Source organism: Poromitra crassiceps, assembly GCF_964638095.1.
Source record: "Poromitra crassiceps genome assembly, chromosome: 30".
NCBI lineage: Eukaryota > Metazoa > Chordata > Actinopteri > Beryciformes > Melamphaidae > Poromitra > Poromitra crassiceps.
In genome coordinates this window covers 10,371,224-10,385,855 of record NC_139652.1, presented here as the reverse complement: position 1 = coordinate 10,385,855, position 14,632 = coordinate 10,371,224, and the positions used below count along the sequence as shown (strand labels likewise).

Here is a 14,632-nt window from a genome sequence, read left to right as displayed (position 1 = left end):
CTGTAGTTCTGCTATGTTGCTACATCTATTACAGTATAGTCTGTTTTGACATCAGTCAAATCCACAGTGCTGTCATGAGATAAGCACCGACTTACACAAGTAAAATTGTAATTTAGAGCAGACGGATACTCAAAACAGAATGTTTTGTGTCACGAGTCACGACCCATGTAGGGTTTCTTGCTGACATTTTAAAGTAAGGTTTTTAGGGGCCTTCTGAGATTTCTTGTGGTGTTTTTGCCCCTGGCTAAATTCCCATAGTGGCTACTACTGTCATCATGCCACATCAACAGCCCTGTTAATGGCTGACTTATCTCTTTATGGAGACTTCCCTCCTCGTGGAACTCATAAAGATTTCATTTTTAGAGTCTTGTTTTAATTCTGAAGATTGCATTTTGATACTTGTGTGTAACAGTATTGTCATTGGATTTATGAGAACTGTAATGCGAGCACCACTTGTCCCATTACTCACTCTTCCCACTGGTGTTTATATCTGAACTGCCATTACCAATTTGATGCACTGGTGACTTTGTAACTGTGTTGCCAGCACATTGATTATCAGGCAGGGGCTAATTTTCCACAAAGCCCCCACACACACACACACACACACACACACACACACACACACACACACACACACACACACACACACACACACACACACACACAGCACACACACACAACACACACACACACAACACACACACACACACACACACACACACACACACAGCACAGCCCAGAGTCCCCCATACACACACACAGCACAGCCCAGAGTCCGGAAATGGGTTATTGGCTAAATAGAGCATCAAATAGAGCGATGTCTCACTCCCAGCAGTCAGTCACAGTCCAGTCTCTTCCTCCTCCCTCTTTGTGTTGTGATGGCAAGTTGACACGCCATTGATTATGGTTCGCTCAGGATTTAGCCTCTCATTGGAAGTGCTAAAAAATCTCTGCAGCTCATTCTCTGCAGCTAGCTATTAGAGAGAGAAGAAAAAGACAATTATCTGTGGCTGCTCATCATCACTCTCCACAAGCAGTTCTTTGAGAAAAGTCAAGAGAGAGCCGGTTGAAATGTGTGTGCGCTTGAGAGAGCGTTATTCACTCGTTGGGTCACTCATGACTTCCCTGATGCCGTCTCTCCAGGGAACCCTGTCATTTTAGACAGCCGATGAACTTCATCTTAGAGACACTGCATGAAATAGGCCACGCCCATCACGGGGGAAAAGCTCCGTTCATTTCCACACACCAGCGTCATTTTCCTTGAATTAAACATAGCCTAAAGCTGTTGTGTGGTGGGGCTGCGCAGAAAACAAATGTAAAAAATCCCCAGTTAAAGTTTGTTTGTACTCCTGAGCAAAACAAGGAAGCCATTGAGAATTGGCGAGAAGAAAAATGTGGATTTAGCTGTCAATTAAGTAAGTTGGAGTGTTCATCTTCCGTATATACGATCTTTGTGTGCAACATGCGACCATGCACGTGACATAGGAGAACGCCAGGATTGGAGGGGGGGGGGTTCTGTTTTCCCCCGTCTTGGGCGTGGCTTCTGAATGATGACGCGTTACGCAGTGTCTCTATACTGCTACTTCTGTCAAATGACCTTATTGAGTGGGCGTGGCTTCGGAGGTCTGGAGCCAGGCTATTATTGAACTAGTCCACTCAAAGATTTTCTTGCTTCTTGCAACTCGGTCTGATGAGCCTTGCAGCTGAACCGTGCAGCTTTGCTTCCAAATCCAGGTCAAACAGAGCCCATCTGTGATTGTCATTGTTTGCAGGGTCTGTATGTAGCAGGATCGGACCTGTGATTTCTGACACTGTCCTGCACGGGAATGTGCATCCTGTGTCTGTTGCCTGCTGTGGTGGTAGCTGATGTTGCTATGACCCCTGATCATGTGACCCCTTTCTGTATTTGTACTGTGTACCTTGAGCCAAAGACCGATGGATGGATGGATGTATGGATTAAAGTGCATAATTGATGCTGAAGTCACAGTATTTCCCACAGGTTGACACTAGTGTACATGTGGTGGATTGAGCGCAATGTTACTATTTGTCTACTAGCTTCTTACACAAGCGGATGGGGAAAGGCATGAGTGTTAGGGGTGCTCCGATCCGGCTAAGCCACGATCCGATCCGATTCCGATTCCTGGGGTCACGATCCGATTCCAGAATCGATTCTGGATTCCAGAATCTAGAATCGATTCTCAATTATGTCGTTTTATATTGCATACAGTACAATAACACACAAAGGTATCTAAGACAAAAAATGACAAATGTATTAATGCTGAACTTCAAATTCAACTTCTGAATTATTACAGTCGGGGCCTAAATTCATTTAGCAAACTAGGGGGGAATTATGTTCTTCAGATAAAATGGATTTATAGGCTGGGGGGGGATCTGTAGACTTTGAGAAGGATTTATAGATTTTGGGGGGAATACATTAACCAGAGTTCTTAAGTGCAAGAGGTGGTGGCACCGTGGCAGTACAGTACACAAATGACATGAACATTTGGACACTTATTCAGCCCGTATCTTGCATGTTGCGTTCAGGTGCACTGTGATTTTTTTTCTTTTTTCTTCTTACTATACGAAGAAGAATCGATTCTTGGGAGTTTGGAATCGATCCGGGAATCGTGGCATTAAGAATCGCGATCCTTTCAAGAATCGATTTTTTGGAGCACCCCTAATGAGTGTAGTGGTGAGATTAGTCTGTGGCGTGTGACAGAGAACATGTGATGTGCAGTGCTAGAGATCTCTTTAGATCCATTTCTATGTACTGACTGAGCAGCTTTTTGATGTTGTGGTGTGGTGGCACGCGCTGACATTGTGGGGTGCCGTCGCAGATGAGCCTAGACGTAAGGGAAACACTGTAGCATAGAACCTGGAGGCCATGGATGTGTGTGTACTTTGTTGGGCTGCTTGTGTCAAATGAGCAGGTTCAGGGGGGGGAACGTCACTGTGCAGTTGCACTCGGGGCCTCAGGGGGGCAGGAGGGAGTATCTGTCCTTGTTCAGTGACCTGAAACCCAATATATCTTGACACATGACACTTCTCGCAGTACTGCAGTATTTTTGTTCTACTCTCGTTTTCCTGTTGTGTTCCCTCTAGACCACAACGTTGTGCCATTCCTACAGAATGTAGGACATCTCCATGTGGCTGGAGACAACTTATTTCACAAGGTGTGCTCTCCTAAGGATCTACTACAGCAGGAAATGCATTTAGCTTGTTTTGCATTCAACTGTTGATTTTAAGAGTTGTCATCATTTCAGTTGGACCCTTGATGTCTCATTGTTGGCCTGCTCTTGGCTCAATATGTCAGGCAGGCTCTGCAGAGCGTTTCAACCTGGTGGAGAAAGGGACGTGTATCTGCAGTGACATGGTGGCAGTAATTGGCTTGATTCATGGGTCCATGTTGAGATCTCATTAGAACTGAGAGGTTGGGCTTCAGATGACTGATGGGGCAAATTGAGAGAATTAGACTGAATAGCAGCAGCACGGACGATGTAGGCTTTCTCCTCCTTTGTTCGTGGTCATTGAGCAGGAAGTCATGTAGGGTTCTTCAGACTGATGGCGTGCCTACGCTCTGTATCTCCCATTCAGATCTGCCCCCAAAGCGTCGGCGAATGAGAAGAAGGACCGCCCACTGAGCACCATGAGCGAGGCCTCCAACTACACGGGTGGCTCGGACTACGCCGCACAGCCCCCTAGCCCGAACCCAGCAGGAAGAGTGAGTCGCACCGGTCAAAACAGGGCTCCTGCACTAACACACGTGTGTCACGTCTGCAAATGAATGCAAAATGTGTTTGATAATTCCAAGTCTTTACAGGTAGGGGAATTGATCAAATGTCTGGGACTGGGAAGCAGTAGTATTCATCATAGTCCTCCTAGATCACTGGCCAAAATCTGCAAATCCAGTCAAGGGCTTGAGAAAGGAATTATTGAAATGGGTTAGCGCACATATCCAAGGTTTTATTCAGTATTTTCTATTCATAAATGTAGAAGCGTGAAGTCATCCTGAAGTGGCATTATGTCTTTGTCAGTGTTGTATTCAAGTCGTTTGTCTTGGCTTAGACACATTTTCAGGACTCATGACTCGACTTGGACTTGAGCACTGATGACTTGGACTTGGACTCGAGCAGTCATGCATCTGGACTCGGAAGTTGGAGATTAGGACTCTGACTTGTTAATTGATAAAGTTTTTGTTTATTTTTATTTTGTTTTTTTATGTATTCTTTTGTAATAGGCCCTAATAATTTTGCTTAAAATATTGATAGCTATATTAATACCGTGACATTCAATTTCATGCAAGGGCACGCATGTGTGTTCCACCTACATGTGGATTCAAGCTCATCAAACTGGAACACTGTATATCTGTATATCATTCTTTTTACTCATTCATTTTTCTAGCCCTCAAGACCATCCAAAAAAATCCACAATTTTGGCAAGAGATCGAACTCTATCAGGAGGAACCCTGGTGCCCCAGTACTCAAGAGCAACTGGCTTTATAAACAGGTGAGTGTGTGCACACTGCTTTACACAAAACTTTAGAATTAGTCCAGTGAATCAAATCATGAGTCAGAAAGATGAGAGACATACACTTTTCAATCATATATTATTGTTTATTTATTTGGGAAATAATAAACAACTGATATTTAAAAGCAATTTTTTTTGTAAAAATATCATTGGTTTATCTTGAGACATCAGATGCAACATTTGTATCTACCCGCCCGTTATTTTGTTTGAAGATGTACATTGTTCAGTAAACTTGTTCAGTACACCTGTACATTACTTCTCAATTAAAACGTGATCCTGATATCTAAGAAGCTCCTTTTTTCTATTTTTATTTTTTACATTTGTATCTACAAAATGTTAGATAGTTAATAGTGAATGTTCTTCTCCGCACATAAAACACAGTTAAGCTTCTCCCTCTCCCTGTTGTAGAGTTTGATCAACGGTCTTAAGATCAGCACAAAAAGGGAAGCTGTTTGATGTCAAGATCTCAGCATTGCTTTGTCTCTATGTTCTGCTCAGCCAGTCAGACAGAATGGGCAGCGTCTCAATAGCAATGCCTCATCATGGTTCCCTGGTTGCCTACAGCAGGGGTGTAAATGGGGATGCTAGAGGGAGCTCTTGGCCAGATAGGGCCCTCTCTCTCTCTCTCATGCTTCCAAAGTGGGGGACTCTCATTGAGTTTTGATTGCAGCCCTCTGGCGCTCTTGTGTGGAGCACAAGTGGGCTTCCTCTCGTCCAGCCGCCAGCTGCTCTTCCTTTGAGGACCTCCAGCAGGGTGATCTAGTTCAAGCAAAAGACTCGCAAATCTGCCGCCACCAAGAAAAGCTGCATTTTGCACTTGTGTTTTCCTCCCTCATTCAAAGCTGGAAGCTTTTGAAGGCCTTGGCTGAAGTAAAGCTGCAGCCCTTCTTCACTGGATTCATTGGGAGACTAAACACCAGTGATTGATGGTGAAAGCCTTTCTCTTCCCACCCAAACTGCTCTATGAGCAGAGTCATATCTGACTGAACTGTTGATAACGGGTACAGCATCCATGAACACATCAGAAACCGACTAGAATAAAAATAAAATAAAAATTTTGGGGCTCTGGATATTCGGTGGCAAACGACAGCGAGTATCTGGATCTTCCTGGATGGGGGAAGGTGTTAGCAACGTGCCTCTCCACGTGTCTTTCTGTTTACTTTCGGTTTTGCCTTTCTCCCCCAGACCAAGCTGCCGCTTGGGAAGAAACACGCACACAGCAGTTATCCTCTATAGTAAATGACTGAAAGATGATAAAAACATATTATAGGCATGGTGTCTCTGAGCATGACTTGGGAAGGACTTCACTGGAGCCATTTGCAAAGTGAATGTGTGTTTTCAGCAGATGACTGTCTCACACCCACAACATTCCCTATGACACAAATAGTGTACTATAAAGGGTTTGTCTTTTTTTTTTTTTATACTAGTGTCAGAATTCTCAGCTGTTAATTTGATTCACCATATAGTCCACTATAAAATACCCACACTGCACTGCAAAGCATTTCAGTATTGGTGTCGCGCTATTTCAGAAGTGCCTCAAAACTCAACATACCGAATTGCATCTGGTATTGCAGATCGTTTTGATACTAATATGTTAAACATGCCGGTCGCTGAAACTGAATTTCCATTTGAGCTAAACTGCTGTCCACATGCCATTCGACCATAATGACAGAGTTGTTTGAGGTCTCTTCCCCTACTCTTGCCTCTGGGTGGAATCTAAGATTAAGGACTCTGCTCAAATTTTCCAAAAAGGCAAACGGGAACGGGGGGGCAGTTAACAGCGTCTCCCTCACCCCCTCGTCCTGTTTCGAGCAGCAGCCTGAAAAGCCCTTTGAACGCAGCATTGAGTGATACCGGAGAACGACTTCAGTCAAAAAAGGGCTTTATCTTTATTACCCACTGAACAATGTGCTTCCTCTTAAAGGGCAAGCTGCTGTTTTGGTTGTAATCACATACTTTACAACAGTGCAGCACGCTCTTTATTATGCTCATTTCATAGCAGAAATGGAATCCTTCCCCTGAATACCAAATGATGCGATTACTCTTCTTAATATCTCTGTCTGAGAATGTGTGAATTGAGAACGGCAGAATCGAGTACAAGATGGATGGCTTCCACAGACACTCCGTTAACTCATTGAGTGCCAGCCACTTTTGGAGAACGGACGCTCCCAGTGCCAGAGTTTCAGAGCTTTTTTCAGTGATTTCTCGAGGCCCACAGAATATTGTGTGATATTACTATGTAAACAATGAACATGCAAAAAGAACGATGAGACTCTTTTCTATCATCAGCAAAAACAGGTTTATTGATATCATTTTCCGTTCTTTAGTTATCAGCCGGAGAAGATAGCTTGATTTAACAAAAAAGAGCAGTTTTTTTCTAGAAGCTGAGATAATGGCCCTTTTGTGAAATTAAACATTTCAAACACATCACTGACTCTGAAGCTAATTTTCTGATGTAGTCACACCTCAAAAATAATTTCCTTCAATAAAACAGTGAAGGCCAGGGAATTTTGTTTGGCAGAATAATATTTTTAGCTGCAACCAGCAGCGCTGGCCCCTGCGTGCGCTGCTGGTTGCAGCTTCTTTGCTTTCTTGATTTGCTGCTGGTGGGCATCGGATATTCTGGCTTGCGTTTGCCAACCCTGTCCTGCTGCCTGGGTCTGTCTGGGTCAGTGTTGTTGGGTCTGCGTGCCCCCCCCCCCCGCCCCGCCCCGCCCCGCCTCAACTGCACACTCCTCCTGTATGGGAGGTGGCTCTCTGCTGAATTTGCTCTGCACTGTGAAGGGTGCGCGACATTCAGCTTTTTTACAGCCTTCCGCGTGTGCTTGTCACCGGCTCCTATGCTTCCAGTTGAGAATAATAACTCCACGGCTGATCATGCGAATGGCCTGGGCTGTCGCAGCGGACATGGAGGAGCTCAATTGTGGGAGCAGATTGGCTGCTGCGGGCACATCTAACGTTAAAACGCTTCATGCATATCGATGCATACGGATGCGATGCGATTTCCGTTTCCCCAACGACTTATTCTCTGTTTTTCTCTGCCTTTCTGTTAACCTGGAGAGCACTGTCGCCACCTAAGGGTTCTGTAAAATAGGTTATAGACCTCCAATAGCTACAATAGTTGTACAGGAAATGCGGAAGGCTTTGATCGACGTCCCACCGTCAAAAAACGCATTGGACGTCGAAAGACGTCCGTGGCACTCTACGTCACTATTTAATTGGACGTCGAAAGACGTCCATGGCACTCAATGAGTTAAAGGTAGTGTTTATTTGTCTAAAGAATATTAAAAAAGCATCAGGCAAGGAGGCGATCATCAGATGACTGTGAGCAGTATCAACACACCAAAGACAAAGGGGAAGAAAGGATTTGCTGGGGTCATGCCAGTCAGATGCTGGAATAAACTAGAGACAACCAATCACGTAAATTAGTTTGATTCAATTAACCGAATCAACTAATTATATCAAAGGGGGGTGACTGAACTTATGGCAACAGTAGCAAGTACGGGGTCAGACCGAAGTGGTCATCCTTCTCATTTCACAATCAAGTCATTCCCTACAGTTAGTGGTGGTGTGTATAAGGTGTCTGTGTGTGTGTCTAACCGTGCCCTCTTCCTCTCTGGATCCTGTAGGACAGTACAGGGATGAAGCTGTGGAAGAAGAGATGGTTCGTGCTGTCCGACCTGTGTCTGTTCTACTACAGAGGTGAGTCCTCTCTCTCGTCAGCTTTCTGTCGAGCGGTGCAGTCCACTAGTGGTTGAGACTCGAGGGTGTTGTTGTTGTTGGGACCTTCATTGCCGGAAGCTGTGCTCTTAGCCATTGTGATGTTCATCAGGAGGTGACCTGCTGTGATCCGTGTAGCAGGCAGCCTGTTGGGACTATACGGAGAAGACATCTTCATTGGAATGTCTCTCCTGTCCTCGGTTGGGACTATACGGAGGAGATGACTTAATTGGAATGTCTCTCCTGTCCTCTGTTGGGACTGTACGGAGGAGACGACTTAATTGGACTGTCTCTCCTGTCCTCTGTTGGGACTATACGGAGGAGATGACTTAATTGGACTGTCTCTCCTGTCCTCTGTTGGGACTGTACGGAGGAGACGACTTCATTGGATTGTCTCTCCTGTCCTCGGTTGGGACTATACGGAGAAGACATCTTCATTGGAATGTCTCTCCTGTCCTCGGTTGGGACTGTACGGAGGAGACGACTTAATTGGATTGTCTCTCCTGTCCTCTGTTGGGACTGTACGGAGGAGACGACTTAATTGGAATGTCTCTCCTGTCCTCTGTTGGGACTATACGGAGGAGATGACTTAATTGGAATGTCTCTCCTGTCCTCTGTTGGGACTATACGGAGGAGATGACTTAATTGGAATGTCTCTCCTGTCCTCTGTTGGGACTATACGGAGAAGACATCTTCATTGGAATGTCTCTCCTGTCCTCTGTTGGGACTATACGGAGAAGACATCTTCATTGGAATGTCTCTCCTGTCCTCTGTTGGGACTATACGGAGGAGACGACTTCATTGGAATGTCTCTCCTGTCCTCTGTTGGGACTATGCGGAGGAGACGACTTAATTGGACTGTCTCTCCTGTCCTCTGTTTTGGCATTTGAGAGTTCACTTTCCCCCTGCAAAATCCATGGGTTGAAACGAGGCTTGGAAGCAGCCACAGAAAGATAATGCATTGCATCAAATTAAATTTCACACTATCTAACGGTAACTCATAAAAGAAGTTTTCAGCGAGGAGGCTCTCTTTATACGGTGGTTGCATAAAATTAATAGCTTCAAGCTAACCTGCTCCCATATGATAAATAAAAGGCGGCATTAATCCATGGCTTCAGTAGCACTAAACAGGATTCATCTTGTTAATATGCGCATATCGTCTTCAAATTCTACATTGTAGGAACACCATCATATTAATACAGTCTTTGGGATGCGATTGCAATTTAAATGGCTCTATAATTTGTCAGACAACCCATAAGCAACCAATTTAAATAACACTTTATTTAAATGGCAACTTGAAAGAGATTTGTAATTGAGCTACCAGTGTTTTAAATGACCACTAACATCTCAATCGATCACGTGCTTTCATAGATGGACTCACTCACTGTGGGGGGGGGGGGGGGGGATCACAGCCTAGATTGTAGATTGAGGATTTTCCATTCCATATTTTATAAGCTGCTATTGACTGAGTTGCTATCGACTGAGATTTTCCCCCTCATGCACTGCAAATGGTCATATTAAATATTGACACAGCTGTGTTCAGAGAAGCGTTTGAGAACTCCCCCTACTGACAAAGAAATCCAATGCTGGATGTGAATCGGTGAGGTCATCAGCTCACCATAGACTACGAGCTGCCTGCTGCAGAGAAGCTATCATTGCTGCCTGGCACAGGTCCAGACCAATAGCCCTTTGCTCACTTTGTGTGGATGCGGACATCGTTTCTGCTGAGCGGGATGATGGCAACCAGTCTGTGTTGTTTCTGCTGTCTGCCACTCCTGTCGCCCTCTTTTCCGCCCACTGACGGACAAAAGCCACAGACAGCAGCAGCAGCAGCAGACCCACAGGCTGCATTCAGACACACATGGAGGAGGGAAACCGTACCCATCAGCAGAGAGTGGGTAGAAAGGTCATGAACTCCCCATGGCCTTCATCTAAACTGCTGTCTGCCACACTTGTATCAGAGTTCAGGAGCTCCCTCTGTGCCAGCTTATGTTGGACTACTCTCTAGAACTGTGTGCGATTTTGTGTGTGTGTGTGCGTGTCTGTGTGTGTGTGTGCATGTGTGTGTGTGTGTGTGTGAATGTGTGTGTGTGTGTGTGTGTGTGTGTGTGTGTGTGTGAATGTGTGTGTGTGCGTGTGTGTGTGTGAATGTGTGTGTGCGTGTGCGTGTGTGTGTGTGTGTGCGTGCGTGCGTGCGTGTGTGTGTGTGTGTGTGTGCGTGCGTGTGCGTGTGTGTGTGTACATCTGTGTGTGTGTGTGTGTGTGTGTGTGTGTGCATGTGTGTGTGTGTGTTAGAGACAGAGACTTTGATGAATAAGTAAGTGTGGGGCCAGAGGCATGAAGGTAGGGCTGAGAGTGGCAGACGGATCAATCTCTCAATCCTTCAGTTCAAGCCGACCAGAGTTCAGCTGCCACACTCTGGCTCACCCTGATAGTAGTGTTCACTATTCACTATTATAGAACTCATTCATCCTAGCCCCCATCACTATGTGTAAAGAGGGCTTTTTTTTTGCACAACAGCCCCAGTTTGAGTTATATTTGTGTTCAATTATATTTATTATTATTTATTATTATTATTTACTATTACTAGGCATACTTAGATATCTGTTGGACCTCTGTGACTCATCGGCGAGCTCCCCGCTCGCGTCTGTGGACAGTTCACATTTAACAATCGAGTATTGGACTCTATCCACCTTATTTTTGAATGCCCCACTGTAAAAAATAATTGTGGGAACAAGGTCCGGTTTAACGTGACTCATTGTTGCAGCTTGCCATTTCCTTTGTTATACTCTGCTGCAGACCCGAATTATAAACCGGAAGCTGGAGTACGTTATAAAAGTTATAAATATAGTCACGTTATAAACAACTAACCAACGCTGCGGGTCCGTATGGAAACAGTGTTACTCGAAATGGTTAAAAGTTAAATCAATTTGGTCATTTAGTGGCGTTTTACTGCCATGTAAAGTTAACTATTACGGTAGCCGCTAGCATTAGCCACAGTAGCCGACTACCCACAATGCATTACGTTATCCCAGCACCTGAACGACACGGCTGTAGAGCAGAATGGCTCTGCTGTAAAATCCTCATAGACGTTTTTTTTTGTCAAGTTAAAACAGTGTAAAAATTACACCGGAATCGGAAGAAGCACCCATCAGGCATCATGGCAGCTAGAAATAAGGTGGATACCCTCTGCTTGTCTGACGGTTTGTCTGTAGCCTTTGGTATGTCTACAAAACAAGTATAGGAGTTTAGTGCAGCATCAAAGACCAGTGTTGGGCAAGTTACTTTCAAAATGTAATATACTACATATTACTAGTTACTTTCATTTGAAAGTAATAAGTTACTTTACAATATTACTTTCTGTGTAGAGTAACTCGTTACTTATTACGCTACTTTTGCATTACTTTTACCAAAACAACAGCAACAGCAGAATGACATCGCTGCCCCGCAACCATATTTCAACTGCCTAGAAGCAGTGTAAACAATCCAAAATTCTAAATGTTAATCTTTTCCTTTGTTATTGTCATCTATAATGATTATTTGCATGAGAACAAACCGTTTGATTAGGAAATGATTGTATCTTTTTTAAATATGTGCTTTGATTTAATCAAATGTAACTAAATTTGTAACTTGAGTTACTTGACAAAGTAACTGGTATAATATTACTGAAATCCTATAAGTAATAAGTTATATTACTGAGTTACTGCTAAAAGTAATAGATTACATGTAATGTATTACTTTTGTAATGAGTTACCCCCAACACTGTCAAAGAGTCATTTGAAGATGACTTGAGGAAAAGAGCTCCTAACACATTGTGTTGACTTTTGTTTGTCTCTGCAGATGAAAAGGAGGAGGGGATACTTGGCAGCATCCTGCTACCCAGCTTTCGTGTCTCCATGCTGTCTGTGGAGGATCACATCAACAGAAAGTACGCCTTCAAGGTCAGAGCACGCTTTCATTCCTGTCAAACCTTCATTGACTGCAGCTCTCGGAGGCTGAATCAATTCAGAGCATAGAAAATTAAAGCACCATTTGGTTTTGAGGAGATTTTATTGTATTTCTTATTTTTTTAAGAAGTACCGTTATGTATCTCAAGTAGTGAATGAACATCGCTCCTCCGGAAGAAAATTGGATTCCTGGAACACAGTTTGAAGTTAGAAAGTAGTAGCTTCACTGTGGTGGTCTTAAAAGAAAAGCAAACAAATTAATAAAATAAAACTTCAACAAGCGGATGTTTGAGCTCTCCACTTCTTTAGTATTCGAAAAGGCTGCAATCGTCCAACCCCCAAGCTACAGTGCAACAACTACATCTGATGGGAGCTCAGTGCTGTGTCTTTGACTGTGGGTCCTTTATAAAAACCCAGAGAGACAACAGCACTGCCCTGCCAAGCACAGCCAAACACAGAGAGACAACAGCACTGCCCTGCCAAGCACAGCCAAACACAGACAACAGCACTGCCCTGCCAAGCACAGCCAAACACAGACAGACGCCCAGGAGTCTGCCCAAGGTCTCTCCAACCACAGGCTGCTCCATATCCAACTCACACACAGGCTGACAGAGAGAGTCACAGAGGAGGAGGAGGAGGAGGTGAAGGAGGAGGTGAAGGAGGAGGTGAAGGAGGAGGAGGTGAAGGGAGAAACGAGGGCAGGGCACGACCCCTTCACTTGATAGTGATTCACGCAGTAACGGGGCTGATTCTTTGGCTGCATACTTGTTTTGTGGCCAACGTGGCGTTTGAGTGTCATAAAGTCCCTTATTCCTTACTCTATTATTCCGAAGCAATTGGAGCGATGACAGCGCTTTTTGTTTTCAGACCGTGGTAAACAGGATATGGAGATTGCTCGCTGAACATTCTGTTTTCTCCATCTGTGTCTTGCTCTTACATGGTCTTAACAATGTGGTGGTTTGTGCACGGCGAGAGGACATGGACTGTGGAGCAATGTGTTGACCATACACAGCGTTGTATGGTAAGTAGACGATTGACTGGCCTGATTTAGTAGTATGTATGTAACTGATGACTCATGACTTGACAGACTATGTGTGGATGTATGTATGTAACTGATGACTCATGACTTGACATACTGTATGTGTGGATGTATGTATGTAACTGATGACTCATGACTTGACAGACTGTATGTGTGGATGTATGTATGTATTAACTGATGACTCATGACTTGACAGACTGTATGTGTGGATGTATGTATGTAACTGATGACTCATGACTTGACATACAGTATGTGTGTGTGGATGTATGTATGTAACTGATGACTCATGACTTGACAGACTCTATGTGTGGATGTATGTATGTATTAACTGATGACTCATGACTTGACAGACTGTATGTGTGGATGTATGTATGTAACTGATGACTCATGACTTGACAGACTGTATGTGTGGATGTATGTATGTAACTGATGACTCATGACTTGACAGACTGTATGTGTGGATGTATGTATGTAACTCTGATGACTCATGACTTGACATACTATATGTGTGTATGGTAGAGATGCATTTCACATCACCTTGAATCTCTCATTGTTTTATTTGCTTATAAATAAATAATAAATTATATAATAAATAATTTAAATGCAATAAAGTAGTCATTGCCTCACACAGGATGCCCCAACTGCTTTATCATCATACCATTTATGGATTGATTGATTGATTGATTGATTGATTGATGAATATAAAAAGCAGTCGACCTTGGCTCACCAGTCAGGGTTAAAGTACTAGTCTCAATCCCAGTTGAGTCAATGCTCTCCCCTCTCTCTTCCAGGTAATCGTCTCTCTTTCTCTTCCTGTCCCCGATCCTGTCCACTGTGGAAGCAGGCGACACACCCCAACATGCGGACATACTACTTTTGCACAGACACGGCCAAAGAGATGGAGTCTTGGATGAAAGTCATGACCGATGCGGCACTTGTACACTCAGGCCCAGCCCCAGTCCAAAGGTTCGTATTAGTATCAGTAATGTCGTTATTTTAGTGGAGACCTATTAGATTTATTTGAAGTTGGGAGATAACAGCAGGCTGTTAATTTTTCTAATGGGAATAAGGCATCAATTGCAATTGAACAGCTCTTAAAACAACTTGGCATTCAGAATTCCAGGTACAGGAACTGGTATCGGTTCAAAGGTGAACAACCCATGTGCACTGGAATATACTCTGAATGTGTGGTACAGGTTGATGTTGCACAGCACAACAGTGAGATGAGTCGGTTGGAGTCTGTGTTTTTTCTTTTCTGTTCTGTGCTGTTCTCTTCTTTTCTAAAAAATAAAATCGTCTGTCACCTGGCAACCTGCCCGTCTAATAATGTCCCTCTTTGACATGGGCGAGCAGAGACGTAAAGGCAGAGTGCTTTTTAATTACACACAGCAATAGAGTC

General features: G+C 44.0%; 1 protein-coding gene across 1 annotated transcript in view; it reads left to right on the top strand.

Moving 5' to 3' along the window:
- Nucleotides 1–14,632, top strand: part of LOC310800318 (pleckstrin homology domain-containing family A member 5-like) — a gene marked incomplete at its 5' end in the record, with an annotated part of 142,560 nt that overhangs the window by 95,320 nt on the left and 32,608 nt on the right. Inside the window, 5 exons of the mRNA XM_083662908.1 lie at nucleotides 3,595–3,721; nucleotides 4,402–4,506; nucleotides 8,157–8,229; nucleotides 12,088–12,188; nucleotides 14,078–14,199. Of these exons, the coding sequence (XP_083519034.1) occupies nucleotides 3,595–3,721; nucleotides 4,402–4,506; nucleotides 8,157–8,229; nucleotides 12,088–12,188; nucleotides 14,078–14,199 (528 nt within the window). The remainder of the gene's footprint in view (nucleotides 1–3,594; nucleotides 3,722–4,401; nucleotides 4,507–8,156; nucleotides 8,230–12,087; nucleotides 12,189–14,077; nucleotides 14,200–14,632) is intronic.